Genomic DNA, 27841 nt, shown 5'->3' on the forward strand with positions numbered 1-27841 from the left:
TTGTGTGGATAGGCCAAGGTTCAGTGAAAGGTGTGACCAAAGCAGCGCTTACTTTACATTTTCATTTCAATCACATTTAGATTGACATCAAAATTAAAAGAGAAATGCGTACTGACAATATATTAAATAATAATAATAATAAATAGTCTAAGCTTAGATCATTTTTTTGCACGAAATTTATTTTAAGAGAAGTAAAGTATGTCAGTTTTTTTTTGGAAGAGTCATTTAAAAGCGAATTTATGAATCAGTTATAAATCTAAACAAATTCAATTATATTATAAAAATTCCTGCTTGACTCTATGACTCGTAGACCACATTCCTGTTTGACTCGTAGACCACATTTAAAATTGCCAAACGCATCTACGCTAAAAATTGCATCAGTCAATTTCACCCAACAACATTGCGAATTGCAGACAATCTACATTGAAGTCAGAAACCATTTCCAATTTGATTTTGGACCAAAGTATATCAAAGTATGAAAAACTTGTTGTGCCTTAAATAGAGCTCGCAAACTTTGCATTTAATAATATTTGGTACCAACTAGTTAAATTCAGTATAAATATTGTCACCATAATAACAATCTTAAGTCTTATTCGCAAACAACTTTTAATCGAAAAAGACACAGAAAATCACGAGCCTAGTCGTCGTCAACAAAAATAATACCTAACTACATAATAAATAAGAGCTCAGTCCGCATTTAGTTTAAAGTCAACTTAAGATATTGTCGATTTACTTAAGATTTAGCTTTTGATTTAATTGCGTTGATTGTCTCATAGTATTAGTTAAGCAAGTGAATCACTTAGTTCCGTCCACTTTGTTGTTGTTTTTTGTTTTTGTCTATGTGAATAGTCTTATTTAAGCCACGTCAGCCGTATTCGAAGCAACTTTCAAAGAGTTGTTTTTGTTGCTGCTGCTGCTGCACATGCGATTGGAGACCGAAAAGAATTGCACACAATAATCTGAGCTGAGGCAAAAAAGTTTTAGGCATTTCGTTTTGTTTCGCGAACAGAGATCAATATTTTTCACTTCGAACGGTGGGAAATTGGAAAATCAACTGAGCCAGACAGGTGGCAAATTGTGTCGACATGTGGACGACGGGGCAAAATCACATGGATAACAGAACATTACAATCGACTGATAAGCAAATGACGATCGATTGATTCGTGTGTGTGAATCGAGGTCCAACTAATCCATCTGTGTGATATGCGGCCTGGCAACATATTCAATCGAAATTCTTGCATAGATATCGAGTGATAACTTTGAAGAAGCCGCAGACACAGAGGTTAATGGCGTCGAGCAGGTTCAAGTAACCTGAAGCTGATGTTAAAGTGTATTTTTAGCGGCCATTATAAAATATAGAACAGTCGTATACTTTATGAGCACACTCGTAATGAGATATACGAGCAACAGGCAGGCAGGCAAACACATTGTAAAGCTGCAAACGTAAGCAACTTTCAGCGCATCGCATCGCAGCGCAAACTGTCTGTTTATCACGATAAATTTCCTTATCATTAACTGATTAAACGAGCTACCAGCCAACAAACAGCAGACGGCAGCCAGCAGCCAACAGCAGAAGAAGCTGCATAAAGCAGCGATTGCCGTTGTCGTTGATGAAAGAGAAGGGGAAGGGAAGGAAATTTAAAAAGTGTTACGCAAAAATCGTTGGCAAATGGCAAACAGACTTTGTTCGCCAGCTTAACGAACTAGTGATTTATGTTCCTGCAGCTCGAAGTATGCCAGCACAAGTATCCAGTATCTATAGATTGTTTGTTGATGCGATTCAAACTTACAGATGCAAGTTACAGACACAAATATAATATATTGATGCAATGAAAGCAGTACACTACTTGCTGTGTTCGTAAATAATTCACACTGCTTGTGTGGTTACACTGCTTACCTGCACAATCAAGCATTTTGTTTTTACACATGGTTCCGACAGATGGCGGTTTAGACCAAGCGTCATCTATCGTTCATGACTTGAATGCAGGGAACGAAAATTAGTTTTATAGCCGACAGCTTTTGTAATAGAGCATTGCATGCCAGAAATACATTTATTTACCATATACAACAATTTTAAATTAATTTAAGGTTACAAAATCATTTTATTCTTTTAAATTGATTTTATAAATTGCAAACTTTGTAGGTAACTATTGCACAGACAATTAAATATTTGAATAATATAAATAGCGCTCTCATTTTTTATTTGGTAGGGACACACTGTTGTAAGATGCTAAAAAATACTGAAAAACACTAAAGCGGTTGCTGCGATATTTTTGAATTATTTTCACAAGGTCATACTGGGTTTGAGTTTGCATTTGTTGTTGTTTTGACGCCGAAGCACGTACAACGTCGTCGGGTTACGGTTGTTATAGAAATTTATTTAATTATACAAATAGTAGTGAAGTGTGTGCAAAGGCGACAAAAAGCGCAAGATAAGAGTGCCTATTAGGTATTATCTAAGCGCAGCAAGAAACCCAGATTAGATAAAAAGGAAAACAACGTCCTCAAATTAGCAAAAAAAAATTTGCAACTGAAACCGCCGCCGCGTGAAAAAAGAAGAAATAAAATAAAAAGCAAAGAGCAGAGAAGAAGAGTTCAGTGCCAGGCGTCCGCATCGTTTGTTTGTCTCTCAATTTGTCTGCGCGTCGCGTTTCGTCTTTTGCATGTGTATTAGTTTTTGATTGCATGTGTGTGTACGATTGCACCTGTGTGTCTGCCTTGCAAAACTTCCCATAATTGCATATCCCAGACAAGTCCAGCAGCAACAACAACAACAGAAGCAAATTCTCTGACCGCCGTCGCCGCGTGTGCCTGTATTTGTGTGTGTGTAAAGAAAATGTCATTGTCAGTGTCGACGCTGACGTCGCTGTTGAAGTAAGTTTGCAAAGATAAAAGCAGAGAACGAGCGTCGCGTCGCATCGCGCGCCACCTTCAAGCGACAGCAATAAAAAGTGAATCAAAACGTCGACGACGACGCCGCCAAAGCTGCCAAAGCAGTGTGTGCACATGCATATTTGTGTAAATGTGAGTGTAGAAAAGTTAAAGCGAAAGCGAGATAGAGAGAGCTGAGAGTGCAAAGCGCATTCCTGCAGTCGACGTCGTTAACAGCAGCAGCAGAAGCAGCAGCAACTATAACTACAACAACAACAACAGTTACCATTCAACTTGAACGTCCAGCGCGAAAGAATCGCGTTCAAATTCCTGTTTCTTGTTTCACTTCAACAAGATAAAGAGAGAGAAAAAGAGAGGTGAGTTGAGCACTCGTATTTCTGACACACTTTTTCAATCAATGGGATCCCATCTCTTTTCTTTTTGGGTTTTGGTTTTTGGGGGTGACATTCCGTTGGAGGTTAAAGCTAGAGCCTTGATACTGTATGTGCTGAAATTTGTGGAGACCACAAGGGCGACGAGTACAGCATCCAATTGGGGGTGGTTTTTGTTGTTGCGCGCTCAGCTGTTATAGCAACGCACCCCGCACACAGATAAGCACACACACACACACACTCGCACACACAGAAAGAGACGCAGACACGCGCTAGCGTAGATAAATCTGCTTAGAGCTTTGAAGGCCATTCGAGGCAACAACAAAACACAGTTTGTTAATGAGCATGGCTTTTAATTGTGCAAACTATAAACAATCTGTCTGTTTATCAATCAATATTTCTCATTTGCAACCTAAAATTGCTCAATGAACTTGACCCACGTGCGAGAAGGAGACTCAGACTCAGACTCAGATATGGAAATTATAGAGTTAGAGATTCATTCACAATCGACGCCCGACTGATCTAAATAAGTGGCATGCGTTTTTGTGGCAGTTGCACAACAAATCTTCACACAACTCGTACCCCATAATCACACACATTGTGTGTGCGCACAATTCACACAGCTTCGAGACTACTAACTAACTATCTTCACTCTATTCACTCATTAATCACAATGACTAAATAGTGTGTGTGTGTTTTTTATATTGTGTCTTTCTTTGCTTACTAAGCCGACATTGTCGGGTCGCTTTAAGCCCATTACCCAAGGGTTATAAATAGACGGCTGGGAAAAAGATCTAAGCACATGAGCCGAAATTTTTACTGGCTGTAACTTTAAAGCTAACTGACGAATGGATCATACTCTACTTGCTTACTCCCAGTGTAGATATTATCTGGTAAACAAATTATATAACAAGCATACGCAAATAACTGACTAATAAATAATACATAATACATAAGAATACATAAATTCATATTATATTTATTTATATTAGTCTTCTAAAGGCGCTCTATAAAGAGCCATAATTTATCTACGAAATCCTTAAAAACTTCCAATAGGAATACGCAAGTTCAACTAATGCACATATTACAGTTTCCATATCCAGAATTATGTTATTTTAATTTAGAGCAAATGAGCAAAAAGCATTTATTAATCGGATTTTATTTATTTTGCCGTTATATATCCACAATAAAATTAACCTATATAAGGCTAATGATTAGCTATAAAATCATAAAATGTTTTCAATTGGAATTGGCAAATTCGTTTGCTTATTGGATTGTTTACTTGTTCAATTTCCAGCCACAAACATATACAAAATACTCATAAACAATTCAATTTTGGCAACGTATAGAAATCATAACATTCTGAATATATCTTCATTAAGCAGAGTATCTATCAAATGTGATCAAATAACTCGAGCAAGGAGAGCAGAGAGAGTGAAGAGAGGAGAGCGTCGCCTTCCACTCGTGACAGGTGGATTCTTTTCGTTTTAATTTCTCTCTTCTATTCTTTTGGCCGTTTTGCGTCTTATTTTATTTAACTTTACCAGTGCTTGTGCTTCTTCCTCTTCTTCTGATTCTTTGTCGTCATGTTCTTCTAGCTCTTTGACTGTGCACAGATTTATTCTTATGCTTGTTTGTTTTGTTTATTTACTTTGCTTTTTGGCCTGTCTTTGGCTACCTGAGTCATCATTTTGTCTTCGTCTTCGTCTTGGTCTTCTTCGCCTTCCTATTTGCTTCATTCGCTTGTTGCGCTTACCTGCGGCAGGTGTAGTACTTAGTATCCAGTGTGCCACTTCTTTGCTAACACTGCTCAACAAGAGAATTATTTGTGGATGCAGATGGTGAGGCGAAGTATAAAAAGCTTCTGATTTCAATATTGTCTGATAATTGTCTCAAAAATTGTATTAAATTTACTAAAATATTTCCAGCAAATTATAAATTGAAATTATTTAAATAGAAATATCTTAAATGTGATACAATATTTCAAAGAAATGTATTTAATAATTAAAACTATTTAATAGGCAGTAATTTCATTCCACTCAATAGAAATATTGAAATGATCTAAACTTTAAATACACAATTTATCTTATTACATTAATGTTTTAATTCTGCTATAAATATATTGATTAAAAATACAAGAGAGAGAGATAATATAACATATTTTCAACTTTACTTCAGTATAATTTTTACCTTTATAACAATAATTTCATCCCATACTTTGTTCTGAAGTGTAATTCAATTGGCGTCCCTCAAAAAAAGTCAAAGTCTAATCGGGGAGGTTGCGCAGAGAGCACACACATGTGGATTTGCTATGCCAAGCGGGTATCCCGCTTGTCGTGCACCTCAAGATATGCAAATGGCAATGCCAATATCTTTTGGCAAGAGATTTCTTACTTTTTATCAAGATTTGTTAGATTCGCACAGGAAACACACACACACATACCTACATATTTAATGCCAGAGGGGCAGGTCTATGCTGTTTGCTGACTGTCGGCTGTCTGGGAGCATTTTTGCTGATTGACGCATTATTTCCGTTGGTCGTTGGTCGATGGCTGCTGGCGCATTCTTTCATCTAAACGTGGCTCTTTAAGCTCTCGGCTGCATCTCTAAGCGGGGCCTATTAAATTTTATGCCGTCTTAATTGCATTCTGCCGTCTATTAGTTACACGATCTTTCCAACTACCAACTGGCAATGTTAATGCCCTAATGACTTGTGGTTATTATGAAAGCGCAGCAAATGCAATAGGAGACCAGACCTATCGATAAGTACTGCGAGAAATTGCTGGAGATCGGAAGAGGAAAAGTTGTGTGCCAAGTGAAATTGATGGGAAGGAACTTGCTCTAAAATAATGTCTGAGGTGTAAGACTTTACTCTTTACTCCGCAAAAGAATAATGGACAGTTTCACTTTAGTATTTGCAGCTTATATAATGTGTTATTATACCCCGACTTGCAATCAACGGAAGTAGACTTTCAAGATGTTGCCAACCCGTAAAAAAGCACATGTTATGTTAGTGAAGAGAATGTTTACAGGATGCGCCAACTTCGCTTTCGTCTCCAGGGAACTGTCTCTGTCTCTCTTCGTTTTGGTGATTTGCAGTGTGTTTCTGTTGCTGCCACTGCTGCATTTCCATTAAGATGCGCCACAACAGCGATGCGGCAGTGTGTAATGTGTTGCCTGCCTGCCTGGCTGCCTGCAACAAGGTGCAACATTCTTAAAAGCTAACATTCTCCATTACTCAGTTCTCTCTCGCTCTTTCTCTGAATGTGGCCATCTCTTTCTCGGCATGTTTTACCTTCTCTGTCCTTGACTGCCAACTGCCAACTACCAACTGCTGTGCTCTGTTCTTTGTCTCATGTTATTTTCTTATTTACGTCTGCTTGCGTCTTACCTTTAGCTGCTGTTCGTTGTTGCTGCTGCTTCTTATCTTATAGAGTACTTGGAGCGCTTTAATGAAGCGAGGGTAGACACAATAGTTGCTTGCTTTTACCCAGATAGCTTTACAATATTTCATAGAAGTCACTCTACAACAAATATGTAGTTGCCATTGAAATTAACTACCAAGAATGTGGATAGTTTCTAGCTTTATGTCTTCTTTCCCAAACTCGCCAAATATCGCCTCTTTATTAACTGATTATTCCGGTAACTAAATTTAATACACATTTTATTTAGAGTCTTCACTACTTCTAGCCTAACTCAATTGACAGCCCCTTTGTTGTGTTGTTTGCACTGTGTGCACTTTTATCGATATCATGTAACTAACTTTGCAATTCCTCAAGCTGCTCTCAGATAGTCCAAACACACACACACACACACTGGCACGCACACACATAAAAAGGGAAACCATTTGTGGAATGCTGCTCCTCAGTGCAGACGCACATAAACATAAACATACATGTATGCACATACATTATGCTGGGCAAGGTAAATGGCAAACTAGACTCGATAAGACATGTCTGCTGCTCACTCGTAAAACCACCAAACAGCACTCTAACATCTCTCTAACCTCTCTCTCTCTCTGTCCCTCTCTGGAGTGTGTAAATAAATAAACAATAGGAACTGCAATACACCCACTTTGGAGAGTCACTTCAGGGCCTGGGTTGAAGTCTGATCTCGTCTTGTTATCCATTCGTCTTGACTCTGGGATCTCTGCTCCTGTTCACAGCTTTCTTTTCATATTTTCACGCCTTGAGGTCGTTTCTAATGAGCTGCAAGAGTACATATCGTATACTATATAAGGCCGTATATTAATTGGAGGAATTGGAATTGGGGTTTTGCATTGTTGCCGCTTCTGTGGCTGCCACTTATTTGGCCAATTTATGTGGGAGTACAAAATGCTATTACTCTTACGGTAACGGCTATTTTTCATTTTACAATGAAAACTAGATGAACGAGGGAGGGAGGGGGAAGTGCTTGTAATTAAGTGCAAAATAAATGCTACAGCTACTCATTATACTTGTGGCATAGCTATGAATATCTCTTTTTAAATTCAATTTGTAGTCAGCATGCAGAGGCATAAAAAACACAGCGAGGTTTCTGCACAAATATTTACTAGAGAAGGAAAAAAGTTAATAGCCTGACAAGTTTATTGCATTTCTCTCTGCTGTGTTAGTTGAATCAATATTTTTGTTAGTCTTGTCGTGCCACAAACAAACCACAAAAATGATGAGCAGCATAACTTTAGATTTCCTCGGGCCGATTAGTTTGCTAAACTAAACCAACAATCTGAAACTCATCTCTTCGAGATTAAGCTGTGAGTCTTGAAGTGCTATTTACTTTGCTAACGAACTAAGCCCAACTCAATTAAGCACTGGCTTATGTCAGTCAGTTGCTCTTGTTGCAGAGAGTATTTTAGATACAATTACTTTCGACCTCATCTACACGACACAACAACTGTTTGTAGGAAGTTGAGAGCTTGATGATTTGCCAAATGTGTTGTAGGCCGTGCATAAAAAAATTGTTGCGCGCTGTGTCATAAGCCATTATAAGGCAAAGCGGCATTGTGATTTGGACTGCATCGGAAATTGACCAGGCAAGGCAAGACAAGACAAGACAAGACAGGGCGAGGCGAGATGAGATGAGGCAAGGCTGTTTGCCAAGATTTGAAGCTCTGACTGTGACTTGTGGCTGCTGCAATCAGTCGCACAGCACTTGAGAGGAAATAGACTTGCAACTGCGGCAAACTGTGAACATTGTTTAAGGCCATGGCAACAACAACTTTGGCTCTTTGCTTTACAACATTTTTGACAAATTTGTCTGCTCGCTCAATAAATACTTTATGGAGCATACGAATGTGATGTCTGTTTGTCTGTCTGTCTGGCTGCTGTCGGGTCTTTTTATGCATCCTTATGCAGGATGTGTCGGAGAGCCTTCAACTGTGTTTTGTGGGGTGCACATTCCACTGTTTTTTCTTGATGCTGCAAACTTTTTGCTCTTATTAGCTTTTTTATTGTCCATTGTAGTAGTTTGCTCTGGTTGTTGTTGTTGCCATGGTGACTGGCAGACAGCCAAGAGTAAAGCTAAACTAACGGGACATAATTATAATTTATTATGCTCGGAATTGCAGAAATTCTTTATTTGTTCCGGGAAGTGTTTGCACCACCAACATGTAGCAAAGACATCACAACTTTAAGACCAAAAGTTACGACCAACTTTCGAGTGCTGTAAAAATGTTCTCTGCTGATAAAGCGAATTATTCCTAAAGAGCCAACTTACGTGGAAGATTTCTGGCAATAAACGTTTAGGAAAATCTTTTCGTATTATACACAAATTTCACATAAATTCCGATTTTATGTTCATTCAATTCTAACAGCAATTATCTTTCATCTTAAGGCCTTCTGTGCTACACTCAACTCAAGTGCCAGACAATTGCCCTGACCCGGTCAGTAGGCGGTAAGCACATTACCCAAGCTGTAGTTGTAGTTGTTCACCAAAAGTCTCCATTACTCATTCCGTATGACGACTGACCCTCAACAGATCATTGCAAAATATGTACAATAACAACAACAGCAACGACAAATAAATATTGATTCCTGTTCATTGTGTGTTGGCATTTTTGCTTTATGTTGTCGCTGCGTTTTTTTTCCTGCTATTTATTTTTATGTATTTTCAAGTTCTTTTTGCTAAATTACATTTTGTTGTTGATGCTTGCTTTTTTTGGTTTTTGTTTTTTTCTTTTCATTTTTTCTTTACGCTTTTGCACGTGTGTCATTGATTTTTTGTTAGATTCGAGGTTTTATGGCTGCGATTGTTGTGAATGCTTTGTGAATCGATGAGAGAATTCCTCAACATGTGTTGAGCTTAGCAAAAAGCAGAGAAAATATTAATAATCTAATTCAACAGAAATACTTTAAGAGATGTCAGATGAACTCTTGTCTGCAGAAATGTGAAAGAATTTTAAACAAATTTGGGATAGTCCATTGCTTTCCGATGATATCATCAATGAATGTGGATTATTTATTGTTTTCCATATAAGTACCATCAATTTAGTAGTCAAAAATTGCATAAATTCAATCAACCAATGGGTTCTGAGCTCATTTCCTGCCCAGCAAAAGGATGAGCTAATAGGAAACGACAATTAAGTCGAGCAGAATGAACACTGAACACGAGTCGGAATTGGAATTGGAATTGGGTTGGAAGTGCTGTTAACAACACAGTAATTTCTAAAAAACTGTCGAATTCATTGTATGACAATTGCTCTCTTTCTCTTTTGTGCTTCTTTGTTTACCCTGTGATCTCGACTGAAGTGAGCATGTGATGCCTAAAACCGTTACTTACTCGACACTCGACTACAGGGTATTTGTTGCTGAGGCACTTTCGACTAATGGCTGCCAAATGAATTGGAACCAATGGGTCACTGTCGGTTTACACCCCTTGCATTGTTGTTGTTGTTGTTGCTATAGTGACTGACTGTTATCTCTTTGTTGCCTTGTCCATTGTTCATTAATTTTTCTGACCCGAGCAATAAAAGTGTTATTATTATTGTTGTGCCGACTCCTTTTCCTTCAACCAGTCTTCACTGTTTCATTTCTGCCTTCTGCCAATTTAAATTTTCGACAGAAAAAAAAAAACAAACGGGCCGAAAGCAGATGAGAAAAGCGGAAATGAAAATTGTTCAACTCTGACTATAACTATGATTCCAACTTCAACTCCAGCTCAGACTTGTTGTTAGAGTTTATTGAACTTACGAGTGTCTAACGAACTGACGATTTATGAACATTATGCTTACGTTAACTTCAACTTCGTGGCTTAATAGAGTGTGAAAGGTTGAAGCGATTTCGCAGCTAGAAAACTGAGAACGCCAAGAGTGTAATTTTTAGCAAAGTCCGAAAGTCTGGTGTAAAGGGCTGAGAACTTCTATAAAAGCTGTATTCAAAACAGCTAGATACAATTTTGATAATTGTGTGAGCGTGATTACATTACAAATTACTTAATCTGAAAGATACTACACACTATCTAAAAGATATCTTTACTCTATCTAAAATATATCTACGTTTTGTGAGGTCTTCTCCACTGTTTAAATCAGTCGCGTTAGCATGAACTTTAAACTTGAAAGGTGTGAAAATCGACGCTGTGATATATTTCAACACGCCACTTGAAAAGTGTTTTGTGTTGAAAACTCAGGAACCCAAATAAACAGCACGAACGATTATCGAAACACAGTTTAACTCAACTCAATTGCTGCAATTGCGATGCACTTCACTTAACTTAATTACCCGACTAATCGTCGAAAAAAATGTGCATCGCCTAGAGTTCGTATCAAATTGGCAGATTTGTTTAATTAATTGCTTTTACCAGGTCAGAGGCCAGCGCCCAATTAATTAAAAAAGTATTTACCTTCTGTCCAAAGTAGTAAAGCGGAAATTGGTTTGGTTTTCGTCTGGAATTGGGAATGAGCATTAAGAATGTAGCGCCAGCTAGGCACGCAACAACTTGGCCAACAACTTGGTCGAAAAGCAATCGCATCGAGTCCTCGCCCATGGCTAATTGGCGCACCTTTAACCTTAGACACGAAGTGCAATGCAAGGCAATTATCACCTTGGCCACAAGTACTTTTAGTCGATGGAGGAAAGGGCCGTTGGAGGGGGGATATACTTTCCCAACTAATTCAGTTTGCTGATTTGCAATCTAATCGAAAGTCATTTAGCTCACGGCACAGCGATTATTAAAACAGCAAATGGGAGTGCCGACTAAATGAAGCTTTCTTTACTGCATACATATTTATCAGAAATATGGTTTGAATAGAAAAATCTTCACATCATTTACATAACTTGTATGTTGCGTGTAAAAGCTATTGAGTACATATCAGATATATACAAATGCAGTTTGTTGATGTTTTAATGCTACAAGGAAACTATTGATTTAATAATTTAACTCAAGATGATAACGAAGTTATCTTTACAGCAAATATATTTATCGAAAATAGGGTTTAAATATCTAAAAGTTAAAGTTAAAAGTTATCTAAAGTTTCTAAAAGCTACTGAATACATTTTTTTTGCATATAGCACAGTCTAAATACAGTCTGTTGATGTTTTAATTCTCTAAGATAACAAATCACTTAAAAATTGTACTTACCATATACTAATATTAAAACAACAACTTAGTTCTCAGAAAGATGGTTTGAATAGAAGAATCATCACATCATTTACATAACTTGTATGTTGTATTGATTACTTATCAGTTTGTTGATGTTTTAATGCTACAAGAAAACTATTGATTTAATAATTTAACTCAAGATGATAGCGAAGTTTTCTATACAGCAAATATATTTATCGAAAATAGGATTTAAATATCTTTTAAGTTACTAAAAGCTACTGAATACATTTTTTGTGTTCATAAATACAGTCTGTTGATGCTTTAATTCTATAAGATAAGAAATCACTTAATACTTGTACACACGATATTCTAATATTAAAACAGCAGCTTAGTTTTCAGAAGAAGATCATTTACATAAGTTGTAAGTTATGCTATTGTTAAGATACTGTTTATATTTTTTTAATAAATTGAAGCTTTCTATACTGCAAATATGTTTATCTGAAAGATGGTTACTTGTAAGTTTCTAATATAGACTGATTGTATTTTTGGTAAACTACTTTTTTAATACACGTATTAACTATATTCTCAGAACTGTCTCTAGTCCCAAGCTGTCACTGATAAACGCTGCTATCTCTTTTCTATTTTTACTAAGCATTTCGACCAACTGAAAGTCAAACCTTTAACGCGCTTGGCCAGCGCATAATAATCGGATGTTTTGGGCGTTTTGCTTGTTAACAAATCAACTTTGAGGGGCGTTCGCTGTGCCTCATTAAACGCGACGTCAACAACGACGACGACAAACTTTTACCACAGAGTCGAAGTCGAAGTCGCAGTCGTTATTGTAGTTGTTTTTGCTGCTGATTGTATGCGCTGTTGTTGTTGTTGTTGCCGCACTCTCATTATTATTTTCACATATTTGTTGAGGTGCACACACGTTTAGTCGATTTGACTCGTCGTGTTATTGTTGCTGTTGCTGTAGTTTGTTGTTTTTTTGTTATGCTTAAATTATGATTAGCGGTTTGTCATTGTCATCGCCGTTTTACTCGGACGCTGATCATGTTATTTATGCGTTAACATGTTAGTAAAAAGTAAACGAACGGCCTCGAAGGCTCCGCCTATAAAGCTCAAACTCACCTACAGTGCACATCATCATCATCATCATGATGATGAACATCTTGATCGTCATCATTGTTGACTGCGTCCCAAGTGAAGTGGACAAACGTGACGATCGCTCAGCACAATTGATTTGCCTGGCAGACCGATGCGACTGTTGATTGTTGACTGTTGACTATGGAGGAAAGTGCCCAGCTGGAGACTGATTGTGGTTCATGTTATGTTATGATATGTATTGCACTTTCCAATGCTCAGCTCTCCACTCCACTCCACTCCACTCCACTCTACTCTACTCTACTCCATAGTCAGCGAAAGTTTTTCACACTTTTCTCAGCCAATTAGTGAGAGTGCAAGTGAATGTGGGGGAGTTCACTTTAAATGACTCTTTTTGTTGCCCGAAGGAAGCTAAAAAAAACCGACTTGGATAAATACATATCTGTCCGTTACTTATCTAGGTGCAAAGTGAAAATTCACTTTGGTTTTTTGACTACCTAATTATTTGCAATTTATTCAATTTGCAGATATTTCCCAGTCTTGAGTGAAATGCTTACGCAACGTAAAATTAAACCCTGAGCACCATTTGGTCATTTGGCCAGCTCCTAAAAAACCGCACTCATAACACTCATTCACACACTCACACACATACACACACACACAAAACGTATTTTGTTCAATTTAACTAAAAGTTTGTTGCGTGCCCAATTGGCATTAATTCAACATCTGTCATTCTATTTACCAAATACAAAATTATTATTTATACGAATCGTGCGTATTTCGTCTCCACACACTTTTCCGCCATTTCCTTCGGCATTTAATAGTTTTTCCGCCGTCTTCTTTTTGCGCTGCCATTAATTAATTTGTATGCACCTGCCTAATGCCCTACAAAATAGTTATTGTTATTGCCACCGAAAACTAATGATAAACAATAACTACAGCAAATATTTGTCTTATCATGCGATACATTCGATTATGTAAAAGCATTATTTATGCATTTACTATGTCGTTTGCAGAAAAGTGCATAAGTTGAATGAAATCATTGTTATTGAATTGAAATTCAATTAATCCACATTAATGAATGCCTTCTCCACACACACATTCACAATTAAGACTCATGCGATAATACGTATTATTTGATAACTAATTTTTTAATTTTGTTTTTTCATAATGCACAAACCATGTTTGTGATTCGATAGTTGATTGTAAGATTATGTCATTTAATAACTAATTGTTTGCCATTTAATTGTTGGTCTGCGGTTGCAGATTATAAAAACTCGTTGTGCCGAATTACGCTCATAAAAATTATGGCAAGTGACTATGTAGTAAGCTCTATATGTTAGGGTATATAAACATGTTAGCTGGCAATTATCAGAGTCGCATATATAATGCGTTTTTGTTGCACTACACAACCATTTACAGATACAGATACAGATACAATTTAAGATAGAAATAGAGAAAAAAACATCAACACAACACATTCAGAGATACTCTTCATACAATGTAAACATTAGACGGGTCGCAAATTATATTGGACTGTCAAGCATCTGCGAATAAAAACGATATTGTTTGCTTATGCTTATGAATTTTTATGGAGAGACTTTCTAGCCATAAAAACGGGAAATCAACTTAGAAAGTCACAGCTACAAGTTGGTTGAAACATTGAAACAGAAATGCACGAACTATCCAATTTGGCAATGTAGAAGGTCAATTCCGCATTCGATAAGCATAATCATTTATGATTTCGAGGAGAAGTAGTATAAAGAAAATGTTCATAATTATTAAATATGGCAACTCAATACTGTTGATGTGGTTGGAGAAAGATTTTGTAGAATAACAGCAGGAAGTATAAAAAACAATATATTGTCTCTACCTTCAGTCATCCATCCGAGGAAATTAAAAATATATATGTATATACTCGAACAATTCATTCAATTATCGGCAACAAACTGGCTTCATTAATCCACCTAAAGTGTCACTTTAATGTATAGGCGATGCTCTGTTTATGTGTGTCTAAGTGACTAAGTGTCGTGTTGAACGATAAACAAACACTTCATTAAGCTGATTCAATAGCCTAAACAACATTTGCACATGATCCAATTTCCAGACTATTTGCTACGGCAGATAAGTAAATAAACGGGCATAAAATTAAACAACGACGAACGTTTTCAATTTCATAATCGTAATGTGTACTTGTTGCGGCAGTTGAATGCCGCATTTATGGCAATAAAAGTGGGTTAATTTATGGGAAAAAGATACAGCTAAAAGCAGGGAAATAGTGTCAGCCAAAAGGGTTGCAATTACAATTTCAGAGAGCGAGAGAATAGACTGCGAAAGAAATATTGAAATCACAGAATTCTATTTCATTGATTTTTAATTTTTTCACTTTTTATTAATTGCCCACAATTTGTCTTTCTCTTTGCAGGTAATTAGGACTGCACTCATCTTGATTAAGTGTATCTATATCTGGTAATTAATTTTCATTTGCTTTCCAAGTGGCATTTTTTTGTCCGCTGAGCCACGCCCGAAATGTGCTCTTAATTCTTCATTGTAGCAGAGAGTTTTATGTTTTTTTTTGGGTTCATGGTATCATGGTTTCTTGGTGACAAAAGTGGATAAAAATTCCTTGGAGCAAAGACACCCCCACGAGCTGGAGAACAAGTTTAACGCGACGCTTGAGAGTGGTTCCCAGGTGTTTCGACTTCTTTTTTTTCTTATTTTTCGTGTTCACATGCGTCGTGAAATTATCCATGCTGTAGTTACACACGGATATGCAAATGACAACGTAATTGTATGTGTGTGTGTGTGTGTGGGGAAATTATGTGAGTGGGCGCACCTTCCATACAAAATTCTGCATTTATCAACCACTACAGCGAACAAACCGACTACAAACTACAAAGGATTTGGATTTGCTTTGCTCCACAATGCTCAGTTACACTCCAACTCGCAACTCCAACGAACTCCACTCTTTCCCCCACCCTGCCAGAAGTCGTAGTTCTTCCATCAAGCACTCCCACTGAGCTGGGGAATGCGATGGACTCGCTGTCTGTCCGTCTGTCTGTCTGTCTGGGGAGTCATGCAACTCCATAAATACCAACAACACCAATAAAACACGTTGCGGATTCAGGTTGTTATTTAGACCTCAGTGCAGACACATTTGTTTTTCGGTGGGGGAAGCCGCTCCCCTTTGCCTCCGCGATGTGTTTGTTGTTGTTGTTGTGCCGTGCCCCTTTTTGTGTTGTGTTTATTGTCCACTAGCCGCGTCTGGGGGCCACGTGCTCACCACAAGGCACTACCGGCTACCATCTCCAATTCGCCCCGCTTCCTCGTCCGTCGTCTGTCGCTCGTTAGCCACATGTCTAACTGCAGTCGGAAATGCTACGCGACTGAGTTTGACTGCGCTTCATGCGCTCGACACGACTCTCGAACTATGCCCATTTATTATGTTGCCATTGCCAGAGCTAGTTTAGAGGGTAGTTTAGTTGGAATCAATAGTAGAACTAACTATAAACCATAGAGGTAGAGAACTATCGATAGTGAGCCATCGATAGTGTCGATAGTAATGCCATCGATTATTCTTCCTCGACTCTCGAACTATGCACATTTATTATGTTGCCATTGCCAGAGCAAGTTTAGAGGGTAGTTTAGTTGGAATCAATACCAGAACTAAGTATAAACAATTGAGGTAAAGAACTATCGATAGTGAGGCAACGATAGTGTCGATAGTGGCATCGATTGTTCTTCCTCCTCTCTACTAGAAACATACATACAAAAATTTATTATGTTGCCATTGGCAGATCAAGTTTAGAAGGTAGTTTTATTGGAATCAATAACAAAACTAAATATATACAATAGAGGTAGAGAACTATCGATAGTGAGCCATCGATTGTGTCGATAGTGCCATCGATTGTTCTTCCTCTCTACTAGAAACATACAAGCACATTCAAATTTTGTATTCTTTGCCGCAGCCAAGGCAAAGTGTGTGAGCATCTTTTCACTTATTACAGGGTATCTAAGCGTTCAGCTCTCCACTTCTTGGCAACTTGTCAATGCGAGCAACTTGTCATTTATTTTCTTGGCTTATACATTTTTGCCATTGGCTGCGTTGCGCTGCGAATCATGTGCACAGCATGACAATGTTTTGGGAATTGCTTTAAAGTGTTGCCGGTTTAATCGAGCTAAATGTTTCGATAACTTTACAAAGTACGAAAGTGAATAGTTTGCTATCAAAATATTTGCATAGCTGACAATATTTTCTATTGATCAATTTGTAAGGAATTAGTTTAGTAAATACTTTTCCATTTTGTTCATGAGTCATGCATTTACCTTTGACATTGACAATAAATATAGCTTGAACAGCTGCAATTAATACCTGCAAGTATTTAGCAACAATTGCACTAGTTTTTTATTGCAATGTCTGGCAGTTGCAATCGTTTGGCAATCGATATAGATAAATCACATTGATTTGTTTATGTGGAACCCTTGCAACGTGCCTGTGGCAGGCAACAAAACTTGATATGCGAATAAAAATCGGAAAATCAGAAAATATTCTCATTGATGTAAGTTTGGAATTTGTGTTGTTTATTTTTTTGTTGTTTCGCTAGCTGTGCATAGCATATGGTTATATGGCATATGGCCATAGAATCGCAGTCGCTTGGGAGTTTTTGAGCTGTGACTGAAAATGCTGTTGGAGCGTGAGAACCGGCGCAAAAAGTAATAAAAGAGATAAAAGATTAATACATTACAACAACTATGAGTGCGAGTATGTTCATGAATTCAGCACTGAGTGTTGGATGAGTATTTGCAGTTGTTTCCTGCTTTAATGACTTGAGAAGTTCCAGGGGGCCTTGATGGCAAAGCCCAAAGCCCAAAGGCCGGCAAGCCCTAGTTTGCCTAATGCCAACTCAATTTAGCCCGGAAAATAGTTTTTTTGTTTTCTTCTACTTCTTTGGGTTTTTATTTTTGCACTTTGTTTTGTGTCTAGCATTGTTGACAACGCCCACAGGTAGCTGAAAATTTCCCTCCGCCCTCCATCACTTCAGAGTCCATTGGCAAAGTCTTTGTCTTTGTCTGGGTGGTTGCTTCCTGTTAGAGACAAAAGAACAAAGAAATCAACGAGACGAAGCACAGAACTTGCAATACTCTAAACAAACTATTGATTATTTATATACTTTGTACTTTATTATCTTAAATTATTAAATTGTTATTCTACTTACTTGTTTTCCAAATTGTGTTTAAGATTGTAAACTTCACAACAGATTGTATATATGTTTACTTTTAGGGTATATTCATTCTTTGTTCGACTATCATCGGGTCGTTTAGCTTAGTCTGTGTGTGTCTCTCTCTCTCTCTATCTCGCTCTCTCTTTCTTTCCTCACTCTCTTTGGTTGCTTGGAGCTTCCTTTGTTGTCTTTTCATCATCAGAGTCAGCTTGAGTTTGAGCATCAGCAAGCACTTCAGTCAAGTTAATGACTCACTTTTTGCACGAATTTTGTTGGTCGTCATTATTTATGCCCGCTTCCTGGAGTTGACTTTCTTCTTTTACCGTTTTGCTCATCGAATTGTCAAAAATAATTCTGGCAAAAAAAAGAGAGAGAGAGAGAAGCAAAAGCAAAAGCAACCAAGTGGCACCAACACCGACCGGTTTTTATACACTTTCCAAAGAGTAGTCAACTTTTGTTATGAAATGAATTGAATACTAAATGAGTGTATTCAACTTTGGTTATAAAATATTAATAGCAAAAAGTTCCTTAGAGAGTGTTTACCTGAAAACTAAATTAATGACACTTCTGATACATTTTCCACATCATAAATGCAAGCTGCAATAAATCAGAATTAGGTCATAAATTAAACAAATTCAATGGCAATAACTTTTTGGTAGAGCATTGAAAGTTCATGAGGTGTAAAATACTCATTTCTGTGTGGCTTTCTTGTTGTTTTTTTTTTCCACCATTTCTGCTGACTTCCCTTCCACATGCAAATTGAAATAGCGTGATCTATGTATGTATCTACAGATGTATTAAGTATGTTGGCATGTTTTTTGGCTTATGCTGAAATTCGTGTGGTGTGCAAGACAAGGCAAATGGGTGAAGGGCAGAAGGGGAAGGGGAATTTAGAGGCAAGCGCTTAGCATGTGCACACGCCTGTAAACTAGGTTAGCTTCCCGAGAAGTTCTTCAGCCAGACTCAGCCCATTTTGTGTTGTGTGTGACAATTGCACAATTACGACAACGAGTACGAGTGCTGAGGTTAAACATGCTGTGACATTTAATTATGCGATTACTTTGCCACAAAAATGCGGGCTTTCACTTGGTCGGTCGCTGCGTGATCTTTGGCAACAATTAATTAACGTTCTTAATAATGCCGCGTAGACTAAAGAATCAAGGTTTTACCCAAATTGTGCGCTGTTAAAGTACTTAGATTCGATGCCGTGACCCACAAAACCATGAAATGCAAAGAGTCGAACGACCTTCAGAGCGTGCAACGTCGGTTCAAATGCCTGGCAAATGCCACTTCCACTTGAAACTTGAAATTTTGTAAGTCTGCCAAAGGTCAGTGGCTGTTTAAGCCTCGTTAATTGAACCGAGCGCAAAACGTTTAATTGATATTTTTGTGTATGTACGCATTTAAATACTCATTATTCGACGGCCCACACAACAAGCAAGCGAACCTCCAACAAGGTCTTCTACTCAGTCAGCAGTCAAATCAGCGGAGGAAAGACAATCCATCTTACAGAGCAGAGCTGACTGAGAGGATTATATATACAAGATGTGAATACAAATCGACCTCGCTGCTGAAGTTCGCTGCTTGATCGGTTGTTAAGCTCAGAATGCGTCACTTTTCTCCCTTGTTTGCTTTCTAGTTGCAGTCGCGAGTATCTGAGAAATACAAATGCGCACAAGCTACTTAAATGGCCACAAGAGAGATAAGCAGGCGACGCGTCACTTTGTCGCCACAAAGTAGCTGAATATGGAAATTGATTCGTGAGTAGGCATCGATAATTAAACGACAAAGGTGTCAAGAAATGGTCTGCAAAAGCGAGATTAAGCCATAGTTAGTTTAGTTGGCTAACACACAACAACAACAACAAACTGTTGTGGCCAACAGTTTCCGCTCTGCTGCTGCAGCAATGCAGGGGAGGGGAGGGGAGGAGTAAAGCGGGCTGGCTGGGAGTGAAGTGGGGACTTGGGCTTGGCAGTCTGCCCGTCGTCACTGCCTGCTCTTCTCCCTCTCCCCCTCCTCTCTGTCGTCTCTCGTGTTGCAGTTTTTCTAATTTTGTTATAGGCCGCTCGACGCGACGCAGCGCAGCGCATACATAACCGAGTGTAATGTATGAGTACTCGTAATACACTCACATATGCATATGAATGCCATAAGTGTGCATCTAACCGGTTGGTTGGCTTCCAGTTTGTTGTATGTTGTGTTGTGTGTTTGCACTTGAAGGTTATTTGATATGACCAACGCCACCAGCTGACAGCCTTTGGCAGCTCCACACTGCCTGCTGCTTGCTACACTGCCCTACACAGCACTGTTCTGTTCTTGTTGTCGCTGTTGTTGTCCACTACACTACACTTCTAATCAGCAGCAGGCGAACCAGAAGCCAGCTTGTAGTGTGCTTTGCTCTGGTCTGCAGCTTGATACCACATATTAATTACATTTGCCAACTATGCAAGCAATGTTCACACTCTGTTGAACGCCATGTCAGCTCAGCTCAGCTTTGGCAGCTTCAAATTTAATACGAATTGATATCTGGCGACTGTTTGCATAATTCTAAATACGAGAAATAAAACCATTCAGCGCATTTCGACAGCACTTTTATTCACATTGCAAATAGAGAAGATTTCATTTGTTTAGTGATTAAATTCAATTTCAATAGAAATCTAATTTATTATGAAATATTTATAATTTGCATTCTATTATACCCAGATTATAATATAATTCATTTATATAATATAAAACAAAGCACTGTATATTTAAATCCCAGTTAATTTTATAACAAAGTGCTTTTGCTTGCGATAAATGACAATAAATAAACTGAAAAACAAACCACAATTGGGTAAGCGAACCTTAGACTGAATAGGTATAAAAATAAAATGAACTATAGTCAGTAAACTGTATAACAAAGTATAAATTGTAGTGAAATTTAGTGGCCCACTTAATACATCTATTATTTAATAGCAGTTGAAATACGAACAAATTGTAAACACGAGCTACTAGAAAAGTTTTGAATCAGATAAAATAGGCAAGTGATGTGTTTTTGTTATTTAAAGTCATGATTATGACTGAAAAACAAAACAATTGCTTAGTTAGTTAGTAGGCTGTTATCAACGCAAAAGAAAAAATAACAAAAGATAACCGTTTATCACTTTCTAAACAATGAGACAATGATAATGATGCCAGCGGCGCCAAAGCGTTTCATAAGTTAGCTCCAATAAAACAATTGCGCCGATCGTGCTGACATATTATGAGATATCGAGAAATAGAGAGAGAGAGGGAAAAAGAGAGTGAGCTTTCATATTATTTTTCTCTATTTTAGCAAATGTTTGTTATCGTCAAAGCTTTGATAAGTTAAGGCCCAAAATGAGCTAATACCGTATAATAGGCGAGTATAATATCAAATGGTGATAGCTACAATTCGAGCTGACTGATGACGTAATTAAGTGTTCTTTTTGTGTCAATAATAAGTATATTTTATTATTCACAGCTTAATTTAAGTGTGAGAAAAGCTAAAAGAGAAAAATAGTTTGGCTCTTTCGAGTTTGTTGAACCTCAACTTTCATTGCTAATGCTAATAAAACAAAAAACGACCACAATAACAATCATAATCATAATAACCGCTAGCAATCTATTTAGCATTGTGCTCTTAATAGGCCCTATATCAATTGTACCCCTTACTCTTCCCTCCGTCTCTAGCTCTCTTTCTCTCTGACAATTTGGCAAATTTAACGCTCATTTAATTTGTGGCTTTCAGTTGCACTTTCCATGCAGTTATGCAGCCCAAGTCCACTTGGCATGTCAGTTTCCGTGGCATTTTTCACTCTGCGTTTTTCTTTTGCTGCCTTTTTGTCCGTCTTACCTCTGAGTCTCTAACCTAACTGTCTGTCTGTCCGTCTGTCTGTCTGTCTGTCTACAGCCTCATTGTCTAAGGCGGCGGGTGTTTTCCGCGGCTGTCAAAAAAATTATGTGAATACGTATTTGCATTTTCGCTTTTTTGCAGCCAAGTGCAACGTCGAGCCGACGTTTTAACACCTAGCTCTTACACTTGTCGAAATCTTCTAGGCAGAATAATCATTTCACCTAAAGATAATGTGTAGAGTGTATTTGAAATATGTAATTATGATTAGTAGACAGTTTTGATTCCCTCAAAGCAATAAATTTTAATGTATTTTATAAATTGCAATTCCCATTACTTTTAAATAATAAAATGTTGCTTTGAGAGAGATTTGTAATACTTCGGATTTCATTTATTATTGTTTTTGTAATATTATTTCTTAAAATTTGAAATTGATTTGAAGAAGTTCAAGGAACGTTCATTTAGAAGTTAAGAAAGCGAATATACTGAAATGTTGTTAAAAGCTTTGTTATGCTTTGTGAGTAAATATCTGGCTTTAAGTTTCTTAAATATCTGGTTTAAAAATGCAATCATAACTCGCATTCCGCTTTAATTCTGTCAGTGTATTGCAAGTATTTGCATATGGCAAACATATCATGCAAATTCCATTGCTCTGTTTTTGTAGCATGTTGCATGTTGCGTCTACGTCTTGCCACTGCAGCGTTGCAGGTTGCCCTGCCCGTTTGTCTGCCCCACTTGGCGTGCTGTCTGTGTGTGCAAGAGTGTGTAAATGTATGTGTGTGTGTGTTTGTGTGTGTCTTGGATGCTGCTCGAAGCTACAGCATATTGCCAATCATTGAAAAGAAATGCAATAATCTTGCAACATTTGGTTGCAATTCATTTCGCATTGAGTTTGCAAATGTTGCCGCAAATGTGTTGCTGCCGCTTCCACCTCTCTCTCTCTCTTTCTTTTTCTCTGCCAAATATCCGCATGTGTTACGGTAACTTAACTGCAAACATTTTATTAACACTTGAGGCGCCAAAATCGTGCAACCCCCTTCACCCCTGCCTCACTCCCTTCCCTTATGGTTGCTGTCGCAAGCGTCTTTCATTTCACGCCGCCTTCTTCGAGGCGCTTTTTGATTGCATTTTTGCATGGCATTTGAATTTGCCCGCCTCGTCCAAGTCCAGTTGAAGTTGTTGCTGTTGTTGTGGCTGCTGTTTGTTGGGGGCGTTTTCTTTTATTATTGCTTGCCTTTCTTTAATTACACTGACCAACAAGTTCACGCAGCCATAAATTACTTTTGCGAGCTTTCAAATTAATTAAGAAGATACAATGTAAAGATACAAAAGTGAGACGAGTAGAAAGAGATTAACAGAGATTAAGAGTGACATTTTGTGTGTTCCACTTTAAATGAAGACAAAGAGGAACATAATCAAGCATCCCTTAATAGCATAATATTATATATAGTGTAAAAACATATTCCGTCAGAATTATTTCTGTACGTTTAATTTGTACTGTTGTGCGTCTATAAATATCTAAGTTAAGTAGTAAGCTTATTAAATATTTCAAATATATTTTATTCCCTTTAAACTGAATCTCTTAATGCTGTGTAAATTTCATTTTTTTGTTGCGTTGTGTAAATCCTTCTTCCCATAGCGATTTCGATCGCTTGAGAAAAATCATTAGTGTAACGTTTGGAGCGTTAACATAGCAGAGTGAGACTCCTCTTCCTCTTCACTCCTCTCCCCACGTGGCTCGTCTTGAGATAAGCATAAGAGGCGAGTCCATGCAACTGTATGGTAATTTGAAGTTTCCACTTCATTTAATACAGCATTTATGCATATGCAATATAATTTAAATTTTGCTTTTGGGTTCATTTTTGGTTCATCGATTACGTTAATTAAAGTCAAAAATGGCAAACTGTTGACACACAAATTCATTGAACTCGATTTGCATTCTCGCGTAGTTCCACAACCCAAGTCAAGAGCCTCCTCCTCCTTCACCTCCTTCTTCTCCTGCTTCTCTGCCTCCTTCTCGACTTCCTCCACATCGTTTTTCTCTACCCCATAGTTAAATTATTGCGTTTCATAGGCAATTTTTAATGCTGCTCTGCCAAATGATCCGTGAATTGTGCCGACTTCCCCCTCGGGCTCTAGCGCAACTTTCGCAGTCGCAGCGAAAACTTTGCAAAACAAAAAAAAAACACACACAACAAAAAAGTAAGCAAAAGTTTGTCATAAAACAACAATAACATTGCGGTTGTTGCCCTTGGAAACCGTTTTGTCATCGTGATGAATTCACACTCCAAGCAGACTCATGTCTCACCTCACCTCACACGATCCGCAAATATTTATTAAGTTCACGAAAACGAAAATAAATTGGGAAACGTCAACCAAGCATTGCCTATAAAAGATAGATATGGTAAAAGTCGGTTGTTGGCCAAACATTTCTTGAAATTAATCGACTAGAAATATAGATGGTAACTAAATAGCAGCGATTGCGATATGATATCATCTAGATCAATATCGATCGATTCTTTGCCAAACATGGCTAGAAATAGCTGAATAAAATTATGCCACGATAAGATATGATATCAGTTGGATCTTTTCTAGGAAATTAAGCAATAACATATATCAAAATCATTGAGATCAGCGTGGACTTTAATTAGTAAACTTGGAAATGATATCATCTATGTGCTAGAACTAAAGTTCATCGATCGATTATGAATTTAAGCAAAGTAGGCTATCTAGCTGAGCTTCTTATCAACTCCGCTGAACCAAGAAGTTGTTGCAAACTGTTGAAAACGTAATTGTTTATCGCAATTCGCTACAGCAGTCGACATTATCATTTAGATAACTTATTTTATTGACACAGCCATAAATAAGTGCAACTTATTGACAACAGTCACAATAACTCAAGACTGTCGCAGTTGAGTTTACTTTGTTTTTCTAGGGGCCAATGCCACTTGCTCGTTCCATAAAGAAGCTGCTGAAATTGACTAAATAAATTGCAACTTCTGGTTTACTTACTTTTTTTGTGATCTAAACTTTTCTGGCATAAACTGTTTCATTTTTTATTGATGTTTATAATCTGCTGACATGTCTTTATATACAGCGATATATCATGGTGCTTTATTGAGTTTACTTTTTACTCTTTCGGGCCTTATCGTTGCCAATGTTATAATGGCTGCTCTATCTGATTCTTCATTCTTGTATCTTGCGGTTATTATTGTCAGCAAGCGTTGAGAACAAGTTTTTTTTTCTTTTTTTTTTGCTCATTCTTCCCAGCAAGCCAATTGACCCAAATTGTTGGGCTTGTGCTTTTGTCTGAGTCTGTGTCTGGCCTCGGCGTCTCCTCCCCCCTTTCATTGCCCTTCACACCCCTTTCTTGCTTTACAATCTCAGTCTCCGCCTCGATGTGGCATCTCTCTCTGTTGAGCTGCCTTTTGTAGTGGACGTGTCGTTTGTGCTGTTATTTTTTTAGTGGGTCGCATTAAGCAAAAAGGCATTTGAACTTTGCCAAATACTCGAGTAGCAAGAGGCGCAGTTCAATAATCTGCCCCAAGCCGGGGCACGTGTGTCGTGTGAAAAGGTTTGCAATATCGGCATGGATCTTTGAGTTTAAGTATCTCATGCTCATCTTAATGCATGCTAATAACAAATGAATGCTTAATCGTTGTCGTCGTCGACGTCGACGCTTGCGAAATGTCTTCATTAGTGAGAACTGACCCCAAAAAGTATCTTAACGACTTTGCTGCACAATTTTTAAAGTCTTTTAATGATCATCGCGCTGTTGCGATCGGTTTGAGTCTGCAGCAAATCCATAATCACTTTCGTTATGATTGTATTACAGAGTATTAGTTGGTCGATTACTCAATCCTTATTCTGTCACTTTTCCAGGGTATTTCTTTGTTGTAGTTGAACAACTTTTGTCTTTTTTTGCACAGGTGTTATAATTCAAATTTTTGACTGTTTTCCTTTTTGTGCAATCGCAAACACAGTTTTCCACACCTAGAGATGGCTCTTCTCCGCCTTGAGAGATAGAAAGAAAGAGACCGGGAAAGGGAAAAGGAAAGAGGGTTTTCTCCCGCCCTCGGCAACAGCCTCGTTAGCTCATCTGCAATTCAATTCTGCAACTTGGCGCCGGCATCTTTTGGTTTTGGGTGCGTTATGCAAAAGGAAAATTCTGCAATCGCACAAGACAAAAACGTGAGGAAAACAAACAAGAAAAAGAGCGTTGCTTTACTTATGATTGTGTTTGTATGTATATATGTGTGTGTGTCTGTATCTTTGTGTTTGTGTTGCAGTTGCAGGTGGCAAGTTTTTCCACGCTTTTCAGCCACACTTATTTGGATTCATGCGCTCGCTTTGTATTTGTGTTTAAACATTGTCTTCGTCTGCTGCTTCTTCTTATCGCTTTGCTTTGCTTTGGCTGTTGATGTTGTTGTTGTTGGACTTCAACAGTTTGCAGTTGTTGTTGTTGTAGTTGTTGCTGCTGTTACAGCTTTGCGCATTAATTAAGAGTATTTCCTTGTCTTTTGAATACAAAGCCAACAGGTAACGAGCTTTGATAAGCGACGATTTGCATTTGCAGTCTCTCTATCTCTCTCTCTCTCTTATCATTCTCGATGTCGTCCGATCCGCAGTGAATCACTCAACTGACGTAACAATTCTATCAACAGCCATTATATCTGTCTCCATACGTCAACAGACTGCCTGACTGCTTGCCCTATTTTGGTATCTGCTTTTTTTTGTGGCTTTAAGCAGCGTCAACTGTCTGCATGCTAAGCAGCTACATCAATTATTGCAGTTGTATTTAAGGAAATCATTAGCAGATCCTTTAGCTCAAGTTGTGGTAAAGTATTTAATTAGTTGACAGTTTCTCTCGGTTCGGTTTTGTCATCGCTTTAAAGTTTAATGCAACTAGCGAAAGTTCGCCATTGTTGTCGCTGAGCAATTTTGTGCTAGAACTTGATAATTTATTCAGCAACATTTGCAGGCAAAGTTTGTCTTGTCGAACAAAGAACAAGCGAAGCAGCAAAATGTTGCCAATAGAGTTTTCTGCCCTAATCAATTTTAAAAATGTATCTCGTTGAAAAGCGCTTTGTCTTTTAGTTTATAGTTTATTGATCGAAAGTGTCTTTAACATATCTAAAATTAATGTTTTCTTTCGTTTTCAGAGTTCCATTGAACGACTACTGTAACTATTGCTTCCACAACAACTAATTGTAAATTGCCATTAAGAATAAGCAATCGTACTTAACGGAATTGTAACTGCCAAATATAATTGTGAAGATATCATTTTACATATACCTAACAAAATGTGGAGTGCAGCGATAAGCAAATAAAGAGTAAGTATAAAATGACTGCTTGCTTTTTTATCCGATCATTTCAATTTTTAGAAAAATATAAGAGTAAGTTTAGTGCTTATAAAACTTGGCACTCAAGCAGAATATGAAACTGGTATAAGATCAGTTGTGGATTGTATTTAGGCAAGCTCGCAACCGCATCAGCAAACGTGCTCGCTGTGGAACGTATAGCAATGGCAGCAACCTTAGCTGAGTTATGAACTGAGTAAGCAGTGCGTTGAACAACAGGGTTTGCGTCTCGACTGCTGAAGTTTGCGTGCGTAATTACAAAACTGCTTGCCAAGCCATGATAAACTTTTGATATATTAATTATTTAATTATTATAAAATCAATAATGTAATTGTATATTGTTTTCTTAAAACTTGTTTTCTACTTTTTTCTTATTCTAGCATTATTTTTATCCTAAGCACAACAGAGGAATTTGGATACTATGGATGCTCCAGATGCTGGTCGCATTATACGTGCACCTGCACGACGCAAGCGCAATGATGAACAGCTAATGGACAGGGTAAG

At 37.8% G+C, this 27841-nt stretch overlaps 1 protein-coding gene across 3 annotated transcripts in view; it reads left to right on the forward strand.

Moving 5' to 3' along the window:
- Nucleotides 1-2316: 2316 nt before the first annotated feature.
- LOC132783393 (mitogen-activated protein kinase-binding protein 1) overlaps nucleotides 2317-27841 on the forward strand; it is a 61754-nt gene continuing 36229 nt past the window's right edge. Inside the window, exons 1-3 of one of the 3 annotated variants that reach the window (XM_060789277.1) lie at nucleotides 2317-3248; nucleotides 27140-27310; nucleotides 27718-27836. In XM_060789277.1, the coding sequence (XP_060645260.1) occupies nucleotides 27759-27836 (78 nt within the window). In that variant the 5' untranslated portion in view covers nucleotides 2317-3248; nucleotides 27140-27310; nucleotides 27718-27758. The remainder of the gene's footprint in view (nucleotides 3249-27139; nucleotides 27311-27717; nucleotides 27837-27841) is intronic. The other 2 variants (XM_060796407.1, XM_060794896.1) reach the window with 2 other exon arrangements.

Source organism: Drosophila nasuta, chromosome 2L, assembly GCF_023558535.2.
Source record: "Drosophila nasuta strain 15112-1781.00 chromosome 2L, ASM2355853v1, whole genome shotgun sequence".
In the NCBI taxonomy this organism is placed as follows: Eukaryota; Metazoa; Arthropoda; class Insecta; order Diptera; family Drosophilidae; genus Drosophila; species Drosophila nasuta.